Source organism: Electrona antarctica (genome assembly GCF_951216825.1).
Source record: "Electrona antarctica genome assembly, chromosome: 1".
NCBI classification, from domain to species: Eukaryota; Metazoa; Chordata; class Actinopteri; order Myctophiformes; family Myctophidae; genus Electrona; species Electrona antarctica.
Window position 1 is genome coordinate 7740884 of NC_136806.1, and position 23252 is coordinate 7764135.

Below are 23252 nucleotides of genomic sequence, written 5' to 3' on the forward strand. Positions count from 1 at the left end.
AGTGAAGGAATGTGTTGTCGACCTCGAGATCCCTTTTCCCTTAAGTTTAGGGTTTGCCCTTAGACCCCGACCCACTCAGAACCGTTAAAAAAACAGTATTAGGCCCGACCCCCTAGAACAGTATAGGCCTTATGCCATCTGCCCATAGATTTCCCATCGGGAACAAATTAGAATTCCACTCATGTTTCACCATGCACATAATTGTTTTATGTTTTTCTTTTCTAAGACACTGTATTTTGCTAAAACGCTGTTACCCCTCCCTACCTAGTATTAGGATTCATTTGATCATTCCTTCTCCCCTCAATTAATTACTATGGTATTTTGACTATTCATTTTCCAGATCCCAGATCTGCTTCATTATATAGATTATGTAAACTGAATTATCCCATCTTTGGACAATCTAAATTTCCTTCCATTAGGATTCATTATCCCACCTCATCATATTTTTATTATTTTAGATTTGATTCATATTTTACCTCTGAATTTGGAATATCCCTCCATTGTAAACATTTAACCTTTACTATCCCCGAACCACCCCTTGACCTTACATTGAGATATTTAGAATAGGGACATCTTTCCCTTCCATTTCATTTTATTATTTTGTTTTCATCACCTTGAGTTTGACTTGATTAGGCATACATCCTCCCCTGGATAGACTTGATTCTATATTTGGCCTTCATGGTACTAATGGACTCGCCAGGAAGCGACACGACATCATCAATTACCCTGTCCCCCCCTCTCCAAGCTCTGCTTGGTATAAGAACTGTTAGGTGCATCTCCGGCCGTTTTCTCCCGTTTGAATCACAGAGATCAAGTATCTGTCAATGAGAAAGTATAGGCTGAGATTGTCACCTATGGGTCACCTGTTATGTCGCCCATCCGGGGGGCGGGGCGAAGATTCGGCTCCGACAACGAGCCAAACCATCCAGTGTCTGCTCTGATGAGCTACAATGAACATTGTCAAACTCTGACACTTTCGACGGCGTAGGAACGCTGCAACATTGCTGAGTTCTTTGAGAACCCCGAAGACCGAAGACTTCGAGAGAGAAAAGTCATTCTGTCTCTCTCCCACAGTACCATCTAAATAAGGAGTGATTGTTTGCCTAGTCTTAAGTCAAAACTATTTTTTATTTTTCATTGTTCCTGTTCTATTCCCCTCCTGAGCCTTAGTATAGAGTTAATTTTATTTCTCATCTCCCAATTGACCCTTATATTATTTTAAATTTAATTCCCTGAAGATTGATTATTGATTATTGATCACATTTGACACTTCATCCACAAAACGTGATGGAGTTGATGGATCTGGTAGATCTGCTACTTTGGTATTTTTTGTGGACTTGTGTCAATATGTTCCCTTTTGGCCCAGACCGTGTTCTCCTTATCCTATTTATGTCATGTCACCCTCCACAGGCCTAATCATCTCAGACCTATATTATTATATCATATTATATTATGGGTTGCCTGACGCCAAGTTAAGATTTACTGTCTGCCTGTAGCCACAAAAGTTAGCTGGCATATTGAGAGGTCTATTTGGATAAACACTGCATGTATTTGACCTTGATGCCTAGTGAGAAAAGAGATAGCTGCTCAGGGAGTATTTCTCTCTGTAAAGAGCCGGGAAGAAATGTTATCTTCAGATTGCCATAGCAACGCCAGCCTCAGTGCTTTCCCGGTCTATGCCTTCCATGACGGAATTAAGGGAGCTGTCACAATATCCGTCTCATCATCTATGTGCTGGTCCAATGAGCAGTGCCAGCGTGGCATAGTGGAAATTAACTGTCTATTCAGCCAATGAAATGTGTATCAACAATAATTATTCTACAGTATTAATGCCTTTGAAATGAATTGTTCGTGAGAGAGAACCCTGTGCAGTTTGTCGCACAGGGTGAGAGTTTTTTGTAATTTGGCTGTGTGTGGATCTGTTCTATCTCTCTGATCTGAAAATGAATTAACTAAACCATAATTGTTCTGACTCGACAATCATTCTTCTGGTGGACTCATCTTTTTAATTGACTACTAAAGGTATTTTTCTAAAAGAGTATTTCCTGCTTAAAGTAATCCTGTTAAAACTAATTGTTAACTTGGTCATAGGCTCTCGGCCTAGTGTTGTGGTGCTGAGTATTTCTGTGTACTCTTTGAGTACTTTCTCAAGAGTAGTTTTATAGTTTTAGCCCTGTGTGGCTCAGTAATTCAGTATAATACAGTCCTTTATATCTTTGGTCCCTTCTGCATTTTATATGCAACAAATGGGTTTTATCTTAATTATAAATCCATCACACACCTTCACACACACTTTCACCTATCGTTCCAACCGTCCACAAGTTTGATGGTCTCCCTCTGACCATAGTACCACGGAAGGTCAGTATATCACTGTGGAGCGTCCTGATGACCATTAGGATTTAGGATGCTTGGACAAACAATCCCATTTGTTTATAGGGTATTTGACACTTTTTTCTCTATTTTTTTTAATGTGACTATTACTCAGTTGTGTAGAATCTTTATGATTGTGTTGTGGTCTATAGGACAGTCAACATTAACATGGTCTTGTAAAGCAGTGGATCTTAACGTCCATTTAGTCCAGGGGAAATGTTGTTACTTACTTTTGATTTGGCTACTTTATCTACTTCTATAGCTTCCTCGTCAAATCTAGAATCACGGTAGCATTTTGCTAACCTCGTAACAGTAACTATACATTTATGTAACCTACTGTATATATTTATTTTCCCTTTTTACCTCCTATGATGATTTATTTTTGACTATATAGTTGTGTATATTCGTACGTCTCTAAATGTTTTGATGAATTGAAAATGGTGGGCCCTATTGTAAACAAGTGTAATGCTTTATGGTGTCGTCCACTCACTGTTAACAGTTTTTGTATTGAGTTGTACTTGAAATGTACTGTAATTCTGCAAACTGTTAATAAATCAATCAATCAAATCATGCATGCATATCAATTTGTTCAAATTGTTCTAGTGAACCATTTATTATTTTGTATGTAAAAAAAAGCAATTCTGATTAAAGTAGAGCTCTGTAAAGAAAACTGTACATGATGGAATTAATGATGTTTAATTGAAATAAATGTCTTGAAATTAAATTACAAAAATCAATTTTATTTTACTATGCATGATAACTCTGTTAGTGTTATGGGTGTATATAATCATTAGGGCCATATGGACACCCATAACTCTGTTAGTGTTATGGGTGTATATAATCATTAGGGCCATATGGACACCCATAACTCTGTTAGTGTTATGGGTGTATATAATCATTAGGGCCATATGGACACCCATAACTCTGTTAGTGTTATGGGTGTATATAATCATTAGGGACATGGACACCCATAACTCTGTTAGTGTTAGGGGTGTATATAATCATTAGGGCCATATGGACACCCATAACTCTGTTAGTGTTATGGGTGTATATAATCATTAGGGACATGGACACCCATAACTCTGTTAGTGTTATGGGTGTATATAATCATTAGGGCCATATGGACACCCATAACACTAACAGAGTTATCATTCAGCTGGGGACCCTGTGGAACCCCTTCAAGGATTCCCGGAGCCCACTGTGAGAACCAGCGATTTAACCTTGATTTTCTAAAAAATGTATACATCCTGACAGCTTTCTGAAAAAGCTATGTTTCTATGTCAGTCGTTCTTCGATTTTTCAAAAATAGCAGACCTACAAGCTCTTAGCGCGCCACTCGGTGGCACGCTATGAGCTTGTAGATCTGCTATTTTTCAATAGCAAAAGCATAACATAATGCTAACACCAAAAGGGGTTCCCGCCCAAAATGGGAAGAGTGAACATATAACTTTTGATCAGTGTATAATGATTCAACTGAGCAGTAGAAAAACAAATAGACTAACAAACAATCAAGCACTTTTCTTTTGCTCATCTTTTTATTTCATGATTAATATTCACATCACTGGTTAACAATTAATCACAATGAACATCTCTTTCATACCAAATATTCATCTCTAGTAGGAAAACAGACACACAAGAACACAACGCTGGTTCATATGGCTGTGTATCTAGTAGGAAAACAGACACACAAGAACACAACGCAGGTTCATATGGCTGTGTATCTAGTAGGAAAACAGACACACAAGAACACAACGCAGGTTCATATGGCTGTGTATCTAGTAGGAAAACAGACACACAAGAACACAACGCTGGTTCATATGGCTGTGTATCTAGTAGGAAAACAGACACACAAGAACACAACGCTGGTTCATATGGCTGTGTATCTAGTAGGAAAACAGACACACAAGAACACAACGCAGGTTCATATGGCTGTGTATCTAGTAGGAAAACAGACACACAAGAACACAACGCAGGTTCATATGGCTGTGTATCTAGTAGGAAAACAGACACACAAGAACACAACGCACGTTCATATGGCTGTGTATCTACGTAGTAGGAAAACAGACACACAAGAACACAACGCAGGTTCATATGGCTGTGTATCTACGTAGTAGGAAAACAGACACACAAGAACACAACGCTGGTTCATATGGCTGTGTATCTACGTAGTAGGAAAACAGACACACAAGAACACAACGCTGGTTCATATGGCTCTGTATCTAGTAGGAAAACAGACACAAGAACACAACGCATGTTCATATGGCTGTGTATCTACGTAGCTCCAGACTTCCCAAAACAAACTGGTCAGGCTCCTACTTGGCCTCACCCCCCGAACCCACCTCACCCCTGCCCACTTTGACAGACTGGCATGGCTTAGGGTCGACGACAGAGTACAGCATCTTGCAATGGGTCTGGTCCACAAGATTCGATACTCCACCAAGATACCCATGTACCTGTCTAGATACTTCCTTAATGTTAACGAAGTCCACACCCACAACACCAGAGGGAGTGCAACGAACCATGTACAACCCAGATTCGGCACAAACAAGGGACTAAATTATTTTTGCTCCTATGCCACCAAAATGTGGAACGCCCTACCAACAGTCATTAAGACATGCAAATCCCTTGACTCCTTCAAAACCGCTCTCAAAGGGCACCTACGGATGGCTGTAATTCGAAACTGGCCCCCGTAAAATCTGAATCCCCCCCCCCACCGCCCCCCCTTTTTCCCCTCACTGTATATGTTTATTTTCCCTTTTTACCTCCATTATGATGAATTCCTGTTCTGTTCTTTGTCTGTATAGAAGTGTCTATTTGTACGTCTCTAAATGTTTTGATGAATTGAACATGGTGGACCCTGTTGTAAACAAGTGTAATGCTTAATTGGGTCGTCCACTCAGTTAACAGCCTTTGTATTGAGTTTGTGCTTGAAATGTACTGTAATTCTGCAAACTGTTAATACATTTTTCAATCAATCAATCAATCAAACAGAACAAGAACACAACGCAGGTTCATATGGCTGTGTATCTAGTAGGAAAACAGACACACAAGAACACAACACAGGTTCATATGGCTGTGTATCTAGTAGGAAAACAGACACACAAGAACACAACACAGGTTCATATGGCTGTGTATCTAGTAGGAAAACAGACACACAAGCAGTGTTGTTTTTGGCAGCAAATTATTTCTATTTTAGTTTTAGTCATAGTCTCTTGAATAGTTTTCACTTAGTTTCAGTCACATTTTAGTCACCTGGAATGTGTTTTAGTCGACTAAATGTCATGAGATTTTAGTCGGCTAAATCTACAGGTGATTTAATCAACTAAAATGGATGGATGGATGGATGGATGGATTTTATTTTGTCATTGAACACAGTTTACACACATGTACACTTCCGTCTCCACTTCCGCTCTCACCATGGCAAGACGTGTTTTCTCTCGCTCGTGCGCGTCTTCTGACTCAAAGTCACGGTTTTTTCCACATTTTCTCTTTCTCCTCCTATGGTGTACGGATTCCTATCTTAATATACCAAGGGGATTACATCGAGGTGAAATGGAGAAAAACAAAACCGTAAAAGGGGATTTTCAACCTGATTCTCACAGCGACTTTTACCTGGTCAGTGACGAAAACAACGTGAACAATGGTAAGCGTCCTGGACACGGCATAGGAGCTATTCAGTCCTTATTAGCCCGAAGAAACAAACTCCAGAGAGTAGAAGTAGAAGTAGAAGAGATCTTTCTGTCTCATTATTTTGTTACTGTCTGGCGACATCGAAAGTAACCCTGGTCCCGTGAACACACGACAAATGACAAGACTGCTCCGGAGTGGACAGGTAACGGTGGAGAACAATGGAATGGAAACACCAATGTCGACCAGCCAGGCGACGACCAACAACAACAACTCCGCTGGCATCCTTCCTCACCAGCCAACCTGCACACCCATGCTGAATATACACGCTGACGTCCCGGTTGTGGATATTATATTCGCAAGAGCCGAGCGCGTCCCAGGCAACAGCAGGATGCGGAGGAGTGATCTAACGGCGGCGGCAGTCGAGGCACAAGACACGGTCAACACCACCATCTACAGGCGTAACGAGTCTCCACATCCAACCACGGGGGACAACGCGGCTGGAGACGGACCCAATCGGCCACACCGTGATACTTTACCTGCTATTTTTCCAGTCGACACCATGGCTCAATCAACCCCACCAGAGCCCACAACAAACCTGGACGAGGGACCCCATCCCCCACTCCCGCCACCCCACGACGACCCCCACGCACCCCCCACCCTCCCCCCACGGCAACCCGCGGCTACTACAGACATCAACAATGGCCCTCCGCTCCCCTACTTCACCACGGAGGAAATAAGCACCATAGTCAGAGCCAACGGACTACATATCTTTCACCTGAACGTCAACAGCCTTGGACCCAAAATGGCTGAAATCAGGCATATGTTTCAATGCGGTAAGGCGAACATCATTAGCTTCTCTGAAACTAAACTTGATGAGTCAACCAAAGACCCAGAAGTTGAAATAGAGAACTATTCTTTGATCAGAAACGACAGAAACAGGCATGGTGGTGGTGTGTGTATGTATATTCACAAAGAAACTGAATATGTTACTCGTACTGACTTACAGCATGATGAAATTGAAACTGTGTGTGTGTGTGTGTGTGTGTGTGTGTGTGTGTGTGTGTGTGTGTGTGTGTGTGTGTGTGTGTGTGTGTGTGTGTGTGTGTGTGTGTGTGTGTGTGTGTGTGTGTGTGATGTTTAACAGCACACAAACCCCTTCATTAAAGGCCTTACAGAGATTCAACTTTCAATCTTATTCAAAATTCAAACTTTTTTTATATCATATTTTTGCATTGATCTTCCTTTATGACACCCACATTTCCCCATGATAAAGGTATATCTATATCTGCATATTCATTGAGACACAATATTCCCAGCGTTAGTATAATACTAAGTTAATGAATTGTTACTATTATAATAATTCTGCTCCTCTGTGCTTATAAAGCCAAAATAGATAGCTCAGTCAGTTTCAATCTTATTCCAAATTCGTTGTTCAACGAGTCTTTTGTACAGGCAGAGACTCCACAACCAAGTGTCTCATCACTGCGAGCTGCACGACCACATGAACAGTAATAAATAAATACAATACCAAGTTAACGGTAGCTCATTATAGTATAAAATTGAGTAATACTCTTTAAAGACAGTGTAGGCGGCTCCTAAAAGAGCCTTTGGGTTGTTGGTAGATCAAGTCAGCATCATTAACCTCCGAAGCCGTACAGAGTGCGTCCCTGTCTCTTCAGAGCATAGACAACATCCATGGCGGTCACGGTCTTTCTCTTGGCGTGCTCGGTGTAGGTGACGGCGTCACGGATCACGTTCTCCAGGAACACCTTGAGGACACCACGGGTCTCCTCGTAGATCAGACCGGAGATACGCTTCACGCCGCCACGGCGAGCAAGACGGCGGATAGCAGGCTTGGTGATTCCCTGGATGTTATCACGAAGAACCTTGCGATGACGCTTGGCGCCTCCTTTTCCAAGACCTTTTCCTCCCTTGCCTCGACCTGACATTTTGAGTAGTAATGTAGTTGTCGAAGTTAGAAAATGGAATGAGTTGAGAGTTCAGAGCCTTGCCTTTTTATGTGTGTTCTGAGGACGTAAGGGAGGACAGGCATACACAGCTGGGCGTAACCACCCCCACACACAAACACACTCCTCCCCCATGGTCACATCACCCACACAGTTCGTTTTGGTCACATGATCACACCACATTCGGATAGTTTACAGTAAAAATGTCAACTCCTCTATATTCAATATTTTTGTCCTTTTGCCTTTGACAGCATTCATTAACACATTCCATGACTTCATGGCTTGCTTATTTGTAATGTGATATTTCTCATTTAATGCACACTTAGCTCTCGATGAGGTGTACCAGGATTATCATGTATCTGATATATCCACTATTCAATGTTGATTTGAACCAAACAGTGATTTATGGTTTAGCAAAATTATGTCAATGTGGATTAGGTCAGGTGAGAGAAATGGCAGGATTAGAAAATATACCGGCATTATATTTTAGCAAGTGCCCCATCTGTGTAATCGCTAAAGGACAACTTTAGTTTTGTTCAACCAACCATGTTTTAGGTTGTTATTAGAGAAAGTAAAACAAGTAATTGTTTTTCATTTGCTGCTTTTTTTCATTTTAGGGATTTTAGCTGGCATTCAAACATGGGCTAAATATGTTGGGTTTTTTTTTTACACACTTTCATAGCGATTTTTTTTAATATAATTTACTCTAATCCTACTAGACGCCAGGATATTACATATGGCCACAAAAGATCACAGGATCTACTGAATGTGAAGGGTACTATAGGGGGATCCCATACTGTGTTCAACTTGTCAGTTTGTCACCCTTGACGTTCAGTAGATCCCGTGATCTTTTGTGGCCAGATGTAATTTATACATGTTTTAATCTTTTACTTTCTCTAATAACAACCTAAACATTAACCTTAAGTGGAAAATAAAACTGTGTCATTTAAGTAGAGTCGACGTTGTTATGAACTATGTGCGTGGCATTTGATGTATAATACACAGGCTCATACAGTATGTGACGAATACGAGACATCTCACCCCGGTGAGTTGTCTTCACTTTTTGACATGTCGGGGTGAGTTGTCCGGACAGCTCACCCCGGACAGCTCACCCCGGAAAGTGAAGACAGCTCACCCCGGAAAGTGAAGACATCTCACCCCGGTGAGATGTCTTTACTTTCCGGGGTGAGCTGTCTTCACTTTCTGACATTGCGGGGTGAGTTGTCTGTACTTTCCGTGGCACCCATTACAGTAGGCATAATTAAATTTCGGATCTAACTATCGGTTCCTACAGACGTGCGCAGTCACGGCTAATTATTTATTTATTTAACAGTAAAATCCGGTGAAACACTTGTAAGGAGTAGAGCGTCTCTCTCTCTCTCTCTCTCTCTCTCTCTCTCTCTCTCTCTCTCTCTCTCTCTATGCAGCATTGAGGGGGGGGGGGGGGGTCGTTTGTGGATAATGTTTGCGCTTCAAAGGCAGAGTCTGACGGCTGTACAAAGTTGCTAATTAGGTCACATTCTCACCTAATACTTCGGTAGACTCAAATGCGTATGGGCGGAGAATTTGGATTCTTGCATATTTAATTTGATGCGGTTTGCCTTCACACTGGCTGTGTCAGGCGCAGCAAGGAAACGTAGCAGGGAATTTTATCAATGTGTTCAGAAGCCGATGTTAAAAAATAGACTTTTCACGTAAAGTGAGAGTAACGGATGCAGTGTGTCGTCGGAGACTTACTGTGTGTGTGTGTGTGTGTGTGTGTGTGTATGTGTGCGCGCCACTGTTCTTTTTTTTGGGCACATGAACGAGGCACAGCGGAGACGGGAGCGCAAAATGATCCGAAGTTTACAATAGTATAGATAGCCTACTCCCAGAGTCCCATTGATGATCCGATCACAATTATTATGCATATTCCATGTTAGCTATACAGTTTATAGATCATGCTGAGCTAAACATGTGTTTTAATTTTGAAGTATTTATATTTAAACAAGATGAAGAAAGTCTCCACTCGGATCCCCACACAGTGACAGACAGACACGCACGACAGACAGACAGAATATTCTGTACACTGCAGTGTTTTTTATGTGTTTCCTTAAGCAATAGATTAATGTGCACACACACACACACACACACACACACACACACACACACACACACACACACACACACACACACACACACACACACACACACACACACACACACACACACACACACACACACACACACACACACACACACACACACACACAAGCCTTGAATTCATGGTGATCTTTTGTTTAAAGACATTTTCAACAATTTCTAAACTTTACCTTTTTTTTATATTTTTTGTACAAACTGCTGTTTGAACTTTGTTTATATATTTTGTTTATATATTATATATATATATATATATATAACTTTGTTTCTATATTTAAATAAACTACATTACATTTGACCGTACATTTGACTCTTGTGTTATATTCTTGTGAAATATTCAGTAAAGTATAGCTCAAAGGCTACATATTCAGTCAGACTTTTGGTGAGTTGTCCTGACAACTCACCCCTAAAAACTCACCCCTAAACGTGAAGACATCTCACCCCGAAAGTGGCCAAAAGTGAAGACATCTCACCCCGGAAAGTGAAGACATCTCACCCCTAAAAAAGCAGGGGTGAGATGTCTTCACGTTTAGGGGTGAGTTGTCTGGACAACTCACCAAAAGTGGCTTTAGGGGTGAGTTGTCTTGTTACCTTAATGAATGCCATGGTGTCAGTTTCTTTTTTTTGAGTCCAGAGTTCTTTGTCTTTTCAGTTCAGTTTGTATCTGTTTAAACACCTCTCCTGTGATGACCTCCTGGTGAATCACCATGGCACTTCTGGTGTTCCAAATCTTATTAACTACAGTGCAAACAATAGACCAATAAAAGTCGTTCTCCATGGCAGACATTTTTTCCATAAAAACACCATACATTACTGCATTATACGTGACCTAACATTAAAACCAATTCAGTCAGACAACTCACGAATAGTTAAACCAATATTTATTGCAGAATGAGTAACAAGTGTGCATATGATATTAGACTTGGCGTTCGGCTCTGCTGGATTTCTCCCTGCTCGGCATGGTTAAGCAATAACACAGAATATAAAGAGCAGGGAGATAGATATACAATAACCCCCCATGGGGAACATAAATAGCAGAACCCACCGGTGGTGCTGGGGAGGAGGTGGGAAAAAACATCACATAGAACCGGGGACCATATGCAGAGGAAGGCAGGAAGAGCATGCAGACTGGTGAGCTTAAGTAGCCCGCCCAATTGGTCAGCTGACTGCCGCATCGGCGAATGACGTGAGGGACTGCACACACTGTACACCCACATAGTAATGCAGCATGTTAACCCCTTGGGTATAGTATGCGCCTTGAGCATGGCATGAACCCCCTTGAGGTTGTCTGAATGAACTAACTTCGCAAGCTACGTCTCATTTATTGACATTTCCCCCCAAACCTCTCTAGACCTCTGGCAGTCTACTAGCAAATGCTCTAACGTTTCATCTGTATTACAATTTAGAACGGGGCATTTAATAGTTTTAACAAAACAGCTCCATCTTACCACCGCCCTTACTGCTAGTCTCCTCACAGAGACCAGCCACATCACATCCCTCTTTTTTTCGGAGATGTTTCTACTACTCAAATTTTTTAAACATACCCGCTTTTGGCTATCATCAAGGTTCCTGTAGGGGAAAATGCCACCGTACAGGTCATCACATATTTTGCCATAAATGCATTTACTTGACATTTCTGTCCAATCTATACTCAGATGCGCAGAATTAAACAACAAATCACCATACATCACTTTAAAATAAGGCACTGAGCTTCTTGCCCGGCCCTTCTTTTTGGTCCTTTTTGCCTCCCCTATCCACATAGCCCTCCGTTTAAAACCAGCTGCTACATTTTTACAAAACGAAATTTGTAGTTTAAGTCCTAAGTCCACAGCCCCAAGGCCTCCATTATTTGTACTCTTATACAATAGGTTTCTCTTTGTAACTTCTCTAGTGGTTCCCCATATGAAATTAACTAGTGTTTTATTTATGTGTTTCACCTCGTCCACTCATTTTGTAGATGTATTTGTAGAGTAATAACGGTTAGAATAAAATAATATGCTGGAGGAGAGATGTAAGAGACCGTTTATATGTTCAGCTTAGTAAACTCTGTGTGGGGTTGTGCGCCCCACCAATCATAGAGACGGATGAGAGCGCGGGCTGAGTGTGTATGAGCTTCCCACCAATCACTGCTAGTGGTGTGATCGATTCCTCCCAGTCTAAACTCTGACTCCTCCCAAAGAGGGAGGTTCCTGACAACCATCTTCAACAACACAGACAACTGTGTGCTGCCTCTCAAGTGAGATACAATGGAGTAGTTTGCGCCCTTTTTGGTACAATTTACAACAGTACAACTCCTTTGCAGAGAGAGAGTAAATGGCAATAACCAAGCCAGACCGCACGTAAATAAGATTAAGAAGCCTCAGCTGACTTGACAGTATTATTCTTGTATGTATGTAACATATCTACATTTAGCCTACATTTAGTGTCACATCGAATAGATTTCAGTGCCTGGCTATTCAAGTGCAAGGCACATTTTAGTTCTAGTCCACAATCAACACTTTTGTGTGTTTACAAGTTTACAATTTATGCATTTAGTCCATGCTCTTAATCCAGAGTGATTTACACTAAGCAAGAACAAAAAAGCATGGCATACATACATCACATACATGTACTGCAATGAAAGCCAGAGACAAAAAAGGCTCTGTATTCCTAAAATGTCAAAGCTTGCCAAGCGCTTCGACAGTGATCTCCAAGCTCAGTTGGACAACCTAAAAACCCAATGAAACAAGCTAAGAAACATTGTAACTGCCATGACTAAATCAGCTAAAAGTAACTTTATAAATGATAAAGCAGAGGAAGACAAAAACAATCCTCGTGAGCTCTGGAAGCTACTAAACAATCAACTAGGCTGTGGTCAGAAACTAAAAACCAGGTTTTCAAACATAAACATCAAATCGAACAACACTCTCATCACTGACAAGCTTGATGTGGCCAACTACTTGAATATCTTCTTTACAAACATAGCAACAACTCTGGTTAACAAACTGCCCTCCCACTCTGGGCTCTTTGGTGTAGAGCACATTAAAACCTTCTACAGAAACCTAGGTGTTTGTAAAGACGATTTTAAACTAGTTATGGTAACAACTGATGAGGTACTTTAGGTAATTGAGTGCCCTCCAACCCCACAAGGCCACTGGCCATGACAATATTCCCTCCAAATTTCTCAGAGACTCAGCCATCTCTATAGCTCCAATCATCACCCACATAGTAAACCTCTCCATCAAACAGGGACAGGTCCCCCAAGATTTCAAACTGGCCAAAGTAACCCCCTTGCACAAGAAAGGGAGTAAATTAGACCCTGGCAACTACCGGCCTATTTCTATTCTAAGCTTCATCTCGAAAGTGATGGAAAAAATAGTCTATGAACAGGTTGAAAAGTATCTTGCCACAAATAAATTAATGTACGAGTTCCAATCTGGCTTCAGAACATCCCACTCCACTGACACATGCCTTCTCTACTTGAGCGACCACATCAAACATGAGGTGGATGCTGGCAAATACTGCGGCATGGTCATGCTGGACCTCCAAAAGGCTTTTGACACCGTGAACCACTCCATACTGGTTAACAACCTAAAAGCAATTGGTTTCGATAGCACATAAGTGAGCTGGATGCAATCCTACCTGGAGGGGAGAGAACAGATGGTGGAGGTGAATGGAACACTGCCCCCCCCCCCCTCCCAGTGAGCTGTGGCGTTCCACAAGGAAGCATACTAGGGTCTTTACTGTTCCTAATATATGTAAACGACAAGACATCAGCTTGTGACTGCAACTTGTTCCTGTTCGCAGATGACTCGGCACGGCTAGTCTCGGACAGGAACAAACTGCAGGTTGAAAAGGCCCTCAGCTCTGAACTCGGTAGAATCTGCACCTGGCTCGCTGATAACAAACTATCTTTACACCTGGGAAAAACTGAATCCTCTCTTCGGATCTAATAGTAATCTCAGCAAGGCAAATGGCTTCTTGGTTATCACACGTAAAGATGAAATTACCTACCTAGGTTCCATCCTGGAGGCTAATCTTTCCGGTGATAAAATGGCCACCAACGTAATCAAAAAAGTCAACCAAAGAACAAGATTCCTTTACAGGATCTCCTCACTGGTCAACAAAAACATCTTGAAGACCTTAACAGGAGCCCTCGTACAAGGTTTCTTTGACTATGCATGCACCTCCTGGTACCACAGCACCTCAAAGGCCCTTAAAACTAGGCTCCAGACTTCCCAAAACAAACTGGCTCCTACTTGGCCTCACCCCTTAGGGTCACCTGCTTAGGGTCGACGACCCTAAGCAGGGTACAGCATCTTGCAATGGGTCTGGTCCACAAGATTCGATACACCACCAAGATACCCATGTACCTGTCTAGAATCTAGACAGGTGGACTTCGTTAACATAAGGAAGAATCTAGACTCTAGATACTTCCTTATGTTAACGAAGTCCACACCCATAACACCAGAGGAAGTGCAACAAACCATGTACAACCCAGATTCGGCACAAACAAGGGACTAAATTATTTTCGCTCCTATGCCACCAAAATGTGGAACGCCCTACCAACAGTCATTAAGACATGCAAATCCCTTGACTCCTTCAAAACCGCTCTCAAAGGGCACCTACGGACGGCTGCAATTCGAAACTGGCCTCCCTCACTGTATATGTTTATTTTCCCTTTTTACCTCCCTTATGATGAATTCCTGTTCTGTTCTTTGACTATATATAGAAGTGTCTATTTGTACGTCTCTAAATGTTTTGATGAATTGAACAAGGTGGACCCTCTTGTAAACAAGTGTAATGCTTAATTGGGTTGTCCACTCACAGTTAACATTCGTTGTATTGAGTTTGTGCTTGAAATGTACTGTAATTCTGCAAACTGTTAATAAATGTTTCAATCAATCAATCAATAAATAAAAAGTACTTATCATGAAACATGCGTAAAGACTACATAAAATGTAATTATAGTGCTGTCTATGTAACATGCTATAAGTCTATAAAATGCTATAAAAGGGGCTAAGGCAAGTGCTACGGGCCATGATGGAGTCTGAAAAGGTGGGTTTTCAGACTATGGCGGAAGTTTGACCACATTAATATGTTGTGAATATATGAGTGTTAATTATGCATTAAGACAAGAAACGTCCACTTATTTTTACACACATACATCCCTGTGTCATGTGTTATTGTCACAAGTAGAAATGTTTATTTATTTGCGCCGTGTCATAACATAGAGCATTGTAGCCTATTTTCTTTTTTCAGTTTGCTGCAAACTACTGTTCCATAGTATTTATTAGCTATTATTATTATTATCTATTATTAGCTATTACAGCAGCCCCAGTCAGAAGAGAGAGTTCCCCTCCAATCGGTGCCAGTGATGCATGGTACCTCCCCAAACAAGGCGGTTCCTGTCCCCTGGCCAACCAGAGGACGACGGCGTCTCCGAGCCGCTAATAAAAGGCACCAGTTTGCCTTTCAGAAAATATTCTACTACTCACAGCTTTGATAGAGGAAGCAATGGCAAGAACCAAGCAGACAGCTCGTAAATCCACCGGCGGCAAAGCGCCCAGGAAGCAGCTCGCCACCAAGGCAGCTCGTAAGAGCGCGCCGGCGACCGGTGGAGTGAAGAAGCCTCACCGTTACCGTCCCGGTACAGTGGCTCTGAGGGAGATCCGTCGTTACCAGAAATCCACCGAGCTGCTGATCCGCAAGCTGCCCTTCCAGCGCCTGGTGAGGGAGATCGCCCAGGACTTCAAGACCGACCTGCGCTTCCAGAGCTCCGCCGTCATGGCTCTCCAGGAGTCGGCCGAGGCTTATCTGGTCGGTCTGTTTGAAGACACCAACCTGTGCGCCATCCACGCCAAGCGGGTGACCATCATGCCCAAAGACATCCAGCTGGCCCGTCGTATCCGTGGAGAACGTGCTTAAACTCATCTGTTACTGTCAAACCCCCAAAACGGCTCTTTTAAGAGCCACCCAAATGTGTTATTTAAAGAGCTATTATCCTTTGATATTGACTAGTTATGCACTTTAAACTAACTTCACAATGAGCCAAAAACTGCTGAAATGATGTATACCGACAAAGTCTGCATGCCATCTCTTGCAGTATCTTCTTTGGTACATACTCAATTTCATTATTGCAATACACAAACGCTGCAACTTCACCATGTACATGTATCTAGAGACTGTTAATAGTGCGTGAATAATTCAGCTCCACCCTGTGGGGGAGTAGAGTCATTGTTCCGTTGTGTTTAACCCAACAGAAAGTTGAGTTGGGGGTTGAGCATGTTTCTAATATTTTTTGGGGAATGTTTAAAGTTGTGTTAAATGTGCATTTATTTTCAATTTGGCTAACTCACATGTGCACCGTAAAATTCTTAGTGTTTATTCATCAATTTGTAACTGGGAGGGTTGAATTGTGGGAGACTAATGCATTGTATATTCAATCTTTATTTCAGACTAATGGGAGATCCATAGCACAATATCAGTGGCATTGTGTGATGGCTATACTAAGTCAGTAAAACTGCTGCTTTCTATTATCTCAGACACCTATTCACATGCAATTATTAGTTTAGCAGTAAATTGATAATCACATTTTAATTTCATGGCTCATTTTGTTCTAACACAATGGGGCTACTTTTATTTCAACAAGGCAATTCAATGTGCTTTACACAGAACACCAAGCAAAGGAAACATATTTGTGAAATCACAGTAGAATACTGAATACAATGCAAACAAAAATCACACCTGTGTGAAGTGATAAGAGTGCCCTATCATCATATGTCATTTTACATCATTCTGAGTGACCAATCACAATGTATGTATGTCCTCGTGTAATAGTGTGTTATAATTACACAAAATATGATACAAATAATTGCTTTTACCTTACTTAATTCTCCATGGTTCATGTGTATAGTGCATTGGTGGTCACAGCTCCTTTTAAGTCTCCTTATGCCCCTGTATAAATGCCCTGCCACACCTCCACCTCTTCCTTGTGTACTTCCGTATTGGAACGAGGTTGGTGTCTTTGTTGACTTCTCTGTATAACATAATAAGAATAATATTGTTGTACTTGCAAAATGATTTATACAGAGAGGAGTCGTTGCAATACGAAAATAATTAACTGGAGACGTGATATTTGTTATCTCTTCATCAGAATAAATGGAGGTTGTCTCCAAAGAGAGTTCTGGGTCCGTCTTGTCCCTTGCAGAGAGAGACAGAGTACACCAGTCTTGGACGTCTTCAATGTTTGTATTAACACAAACACTCAGAACTGGCCATTCATTGTCATGTTTGTGTTAGGACAAAGTTTGTGTTTACACGCACACTAAAGCAGTGGTTCCCAAACTTTTTCGTGTCAAGGACCACCCGATAGGCCACAGACCCCCCATTTGAAAACATATGCCAGTGACCCCGATAAGGGACATGTTTTACGGCTCTAGCAGTGATTCCGAAACATACATTTCAAGGACCCCCCAGTTTCACACGCATTATGCCACGGATCCCCGATTTAACAGCATTTCTATCTCTGGTACCCCAATTTATATTGTAAAACCACTGTTAATTTAACTCTGAGAGTGTACAAATGGAACCAAATGGACCTGCTAGGGTCCATTTGGTTACAAATAATCATTTAGCTGGGTCCCCCCTGGAACTCCCTCAAGTACCCCTGTGGGGGTCCCCGGACCCCACTTTGGGAACCACTGCACTAAAGGCTTCGACATCCCCTCAAAAGATAACAATACTGGAGGCCTGCGACTCCGTGCGATCTTGTAGATCTGCTATTCTTAAAATAATTTGAAAATATGGTTAAAGTGATGTTGGTGCTGTTTATCCTGACTCAGAATCACAACCTTTCAGATGTGTACACAACTTTTATGTTGAACTGGCACATGCAATAATGGAGAATGAAAGCAGTTTGATCTGCACATAACTGCAATGATTTCATAATGTTGATCTTGAGTCCTGTGTGAGGCTCCATAACCATAACCAAGCTTGTCTCAAAGTCGCCTCACCTAAATATGCACTGCCACCTCTGTCATGAATTAATCCATTACTACTATAATACACTTTGATATCACTGTTGAGAACGGGTTACATATAAGTAGTTAATTATCGGCCTCATTGATCATGAAACTTAGCTGAATACATATTGAAAGAAAGTGTGGGTGGCTCTGAAAAGAGCCTTTGGGTTGTGCAAAAATTATAGTACTACAGTGATGAGGAAGACATAAAATACATTACAATCTTCATGTTGTCCGTAATGTGACACTACAACAAATGCTTTTGTATTAATAATACAAAAGTATAGTACTGTACACACCAGTTTAAGTAAAATAATTCATGCCAATATACAACATCATGTTCCAAAGTCACATTTGTCTGCCTACACCTATATCATCACATTATTGTCAGTGGTAATGCATGGAAGCATTGGAAGGAGTGTATCAGTGAAAGTGTATGTGTGCCATAACCAAATACAGATACCGGTACCACAGTTGATTGAAGATGCAAACATGTTTTCTGCATTTTCATCACAATACGTTTTTGACAACAAATGGACCAAGTGTTACAACCTCTGTCATTGGAATGTGGTATCAACTCCACCATGCTGTTGTCAACTGGAGTGTGTTTACTTGTGTCAGAAAACCTTATGTTTATAGAAAAACGGAAGACAAAACAAAAGTATAGTTCATGTTATTGCGTCGCCAGGAATGTCTGCTAAGATGAGTTTGAGTATCATTGCTAATTTATCGTAGTTTAAAATGTTTTAAAAGACAAATGACAGCGGAAACACTGGTGTCGGACTGTGGAAGGGTCATGTTTTTAGCATATCACTTAAAAACTAGAGTGCCTTTTTCATCTCAGATGTATTAATGTAAAAAAGTAGCAGGTGTGTTAACTGGTCAGCTCTTTGTTGCATTAAATCATATATCCAGTAGATAGTTATATGATGTTTTAATCGAGGAGAAAACACAAGTGTCACATTAAGATAGCTACAGAAGAGCTGCTGCTGTGTGTGTTGAGTCTACATGGTTCTCATGTGGTGTTTAAGTCCAGCCCCTTCAGAGCGTTCAGCATCACTCTGTGAGAGTTTACTTTAGAGAAGGAACAGCAACCTACTATCCGAGAGAATAATGGCAGAAGTAGCTCCAGCACCAGCACCAGCACCAGCTCCGGCCAAGGCCGCCAAGAAGAAGGCAGCTCCTGCTCCCCGAACCAAGAAGACCGGCCCCAGCGTTGCTGAGCTGGTCGTCGAGGCCGTGTCCGCCTCCAAGGAGCGGAGCGGTGTGTCTCTGGCTGCGGTCAAGAAGGCTCTGGCTGCTGGCGGCTACGATGTGGAGAAGAACAAGGTCCGCGTAAAGACCGCCGTCAAGAGCCTGGTCACTAAAGGCACCCTGGTCCAGCTCAAAGGCACCGGCGCGTCTGGCTCTTTCAAGATTAACAAGGCAGAAACGGTGAAGGTGAAGAAGCCTGCTGCTAAGAAAGCAGTTAAAGCAAAGAAGCCTGCAGCAGCCAAGAAACCCGCAGCGGCTAAGAAGCCCAAGAAGGCGGTAGCAAAGAAGCCCGCAGCCGCCAAGAAATCACCCAAGAAAGCCAAGAAGCCTGTCGCCAAGAAAGTAGTAGCTAAAAGCCCGAAGAAGGCCACCAAGAGCCCCAAGAAAGTGGCTAAGAAGCCCGCAGCAGCCAAGAAAGCTCCAGCCAAGAAGGTTGCCAAACCCAAGGCAGCAAAGAAGGCAGCGCCCAAAAAGAAGTAAACCGTTTGTTCCATCTTTATACCCACAAAAGGCTCTTTTAAGAGCCAACCACATTCTTTTATAAGAGTATCCGTCTTTTTTGCACCATGGTCACATACTGTATGTGTATTATAAATCAAATGCCACACACATAGTTCATAACAACGTCGACTACTTAAAGGACACAGTTTTATTTTCCACTTAAGGTTAATGTTTAGGTTGTTATTAGAGAAAGTAAAAGATTAAAACATGTATAAATTACATCTGGCCACAAAAGATCACGGGATCTACTGAACGTCAAGGGAGTGACAAACTGACAAGTTGAACACAGTATGGGATCCCCCTATAGTACCCTTCACATTCAGTAGATCCTGTGATCTTTTGTGGCCATATGTAATATCCTGGCGTCTAGTAGGATTAGAGTAAATTATATAAAAAAAATCGCTATAAAAGTGTGTAAAAAAATACATATTTAGCCCATGTTTGAATGCCCCGGCCCCCTGTAAAAACAGCTACAATCCCTAAAACGAAAGAAAGCAGCAAATGAAAAACAAATAACACTCATCTTTTACTTTCTCTAATAACAACCTAAAACATGGTTGAAAAAAAACGTTCTCTAAAGTTGTCCTTTGTCCATCATTTTGCTAAACCATAAATCACTGTTTGGTTCAAATCAACATTGAATAGTGGATACATGATAATCCTGGTACACCTCATCTAAGTGTGCATTAAATGAGAAATATCACATTACAAATAAGCAAGCCATGAAGTCATGGAATGTGTCATGCTGTCAAAGGCAAAAGGACAAAAATATTGAATATAGAGAATGTGGTGTGATCATGTGACCAAAACGAACTGTGTGGGCAGGGTGATGTGACCATGGGGGAGGAGTGTGTTTGTGTGTGGTTACGCCCACGCAGTTGTGTCTGCCTGTCCTCCCTTACGTCCTCAGAACACACATAAAAGGCAAGGCTCTGAGCTCTCAATTCATTCCATTTTCTATCTTCAACTACATTACCACTCAAAATGTCAGGTCGAGGCAAGGGAGGAAAAGGTCTTGGAAAAGGAGGCGCCAAGCGTCATCGCAAGGTTCTTCGTGATAACATCCAGGGAATCACCAAGCCCGCTATCCGCCGTCTTGCTCGCCGTGGCGGCGTGAAGCGTATCTCCGGTCTGATCTACGAGGAGACCCGCGGTGTCCTCAAGGTGTTCCTGGAGAACGTGATCCGTGACGCCGTCACCTACACCGAGCACGCCAAGAGAAAGACTGTGACCGCCATGGATGTTGTCTATGCTCTGAAGAGACAGGGACGCACTCTGTACGGCTTCGGAGGTTAATGATGCTGACTTGATCTACCAACAACCCAAAGGCTCTTTTAAGAGCCGCCCACACTGTCTTTAAAGAGTACTCAATTTTATACTATAATGAGCTACCGTTAACTTGGTATTGTATTTATGTATTACTGTTCATGTGGTCGTGCAGGATCCAGTGGTGAGACACTTGGTTGTCTGGAGCCTCTATGTAGGCCTACAAAAGACTCGTGTTAAACAACGAATTTGGCAAAAGATTGAAACTGACACAAATCCTCTGTACGGCCTTTAATGAAGGCGTTTACATTCTGTTAAACTGTTTCACCACACACACACACACACATTGCCCCTTGAGGTGTGACGAATACAAGTTAGGATAAAAACAATTATAGCAGATCTACAAGCTGCCAGTGCAACACATTGAAGCAGATTTAGGCCTACATGGAATTAAGAGCAGACAGGGTGGAGGAGAACAATATAAACCTTCCAAATATAGAGGTTAAGAAGACAGTAGCCTCAAGTTTATTGGGAAACATCATTGCATAACTGCATTTTGATGTTTCTTACAATTCCAGACAAGAGGACCGCTCTGTATATTACAAATCACACCCGTGAAGTGAGGGGCGCTCTTATCATCTAACTCATGTTGCTATGATTAGGTGATGTAATGCTGATCGGTGAACATTAAATTCTCTTTGTCAATGGCGTTTTAGGAATTACATAAGAACACACCATGCTGCCTGAGCTCTCTATTTTGGCTTTATAAGCCCAGATGAGCAGAATTATTATCATAATAGTAACAATTCATTAACATTAATGCCGGGAATATTGTGTCTCAATGAATATGCAGATATAGATATACCTTTATCATGGGGAAATGTGGGTGTCATAAAGGAGGATCAATGCAAAATCAAAACAAATTATGATATAAAAAAGTGGCTTTAAATTATACATTCTACCATAAATGTATATTTAGCCCCTCACAATGTTACAGGGACAATAGAGCACACGAGCGGGAAAACATCATACAGAAAACAAAGACCCCTTTGTGGCAGGATCATCCAATCATATGCTGGGAGTCACACACTTCATTTGCATTGGCTCTGTATAAATAGTGGTACGAGAGAGCCCTCTTACACATTCTTCATCCTCACTGCAACTGAACTATTCTTTTGAATACAACCACGATGCCTGAAGTAGCAAAGCCAGCGCCCAAGAAGGGCTCCAAGAAAGCCGTCACCAAGACCGCCGTGAAGGGCGGCAAGAAGCGCAGAAAGTCCAGGAAGGAGAGCTACGCCATCTACATATACAAGGTCCTGAAGCAGGTCCACCCTGACACCGGTGTCTCTTTCAAGGCCATGGGCATCATGAACTCCTTCGTCAACGACATCTTTGAACGCATCGCCGGCGAAGCCTCCAAACTGGCTAACTACAACAAGCGCCGCACCATCACATCCAGGGAGATTCAGACCGCCGTCCGCCTGCTGCTCCCCGGTGAGCTGGCCAAGCACGCCGTGTCTGAAGGCACCAAGGCTGTGACCAAGTACACCAGCTCCAAGTAAACTGTTCTATCTGCTATTAAAACACAACGGTCCTTTTAAGGACCACCCGTCTTTTCCAAGAAAGAGTTCATCCAAATACTCTAGTCTAGGCAAATGGCTATTAGTACGACTGTCCATGATCCCCTAAAATGGGTTTGTTTCATTTTGTGAACGTGCACGTTCCCATTGTGATTAAACGCTCATGTCGATATAGACTGCGGATTATCAAGGGGGAATGTCAATGCAAATAAACAAACTACATTTACCCTAAATGTATCAACATGGCCATTACAATGCATGTCGGCTAAACCACTACCGTTAGTCCAAGTCTGACAATGTGAATACGTAGCGTACGATCATGTATTGTAATTAAATGCTGCTATAGAAGTTACTAGATGCAAGCATACAATTAGACCAGAGCATAAATGTATATTTAGACCCTAATGTCCATACAATAGAGCGGTAAAAAGTGCATTAACTACCACCATTACAGGTTCATTTCACTAATTATTTTTCCATTTACTGAAGAAAGCGATAACCCGCTGTGCTGTTAATGATTGGCTGACATGTGGTCAGAC

The 23252-nt window shown here is 41.9% G+C and overlaps 5 protein-coding genes across 5 annotated transcripts; 4 read left to right on the forward strand and 1 right to left on the reverse strand.

Moving 5' to 3' along the window:
* Positions 1-7637: 7637 nt before the first annotated feature.
* On the reverse strand, positions 7638-7949 carry LOC306921883 (histone H4; the record flags this gene model as incomplete). The annotated part of the gene is made up of 1 exon (XM_079499189.1): positions 7638-7949. The coding sequence occupies one exon, from the start codon at positions 7947-7949 to the stop codon at positions 7638-7640; it is 312 nt and encodes a 103-aa protein (XP_079355315.1).
* Positions 7950-15591: 7642 nt separating this feature from the next.
* LOC306921711 (histone H3.2-like) lies at positions 15592-16019 on the forward strand. The gene has a single exon (XM_079498978.1). The coding sequence runs from the start codon at positions 15603-15605 to the stop codon at positions 16011-16013; it is 411 nt and encodes a 136-aa protein (XP_079355104.1). The 5' UTR covers positions 15592-15602; the 3' UTR covers positions 16014-16019.
* A 3203-nt stretch (positions 16020-19222) lies between these two features.
* LOC306921590 (histone H1-like) lies at positions 19223-19843 on the forward strand (the record flags this gene model as incomplete). Its single annotated transcript, XM_079498791.1, has 1 exon — positions 19223-19843. The coding sequence occupies one exon, from the start codon at positions 19223-19225 to the stop codon at positions 19841-19843; it is 621 nt and encodes a 206-aa protein (XP_079354917.1).
* Positions 19844-20831: 988 nt separating this feature from the next.
* LOC306921865 (histone H4) lies at positions 20832-21160 on the forward strand (the record flags this gene model as incomplete). Its single annotated transcript, XM_079499165.1, has 1 exon — positions 20832-21160. The coding sequence occupies exon 1, from the start codon at positions 20849-20851 to the stop codon at positions 21158-21160; it is 312 nt and encodes a 103-aa protein (XP_079355291.1). The 5' UTR covers positions 20832-20848.
* Positions 21161-22320: 1160 nt separating this feature from the next.
* On the forward strand, positions 22321-22695 carry LOC306921808 (histone H2B-like; the record flags this gene model as incomplete). The annotated part of the gene is made up of 1 exon (XM_079499113.1): positions 22321-22695. One exon carries the CDS (start codon positions 22321-22323, stop codon positions 22693-22695), a length of 375 nt encoding a protein of 124 aa, XP_079355239.1.
* Positions 22696-23252: the final 557 nt, after the last annotated feature.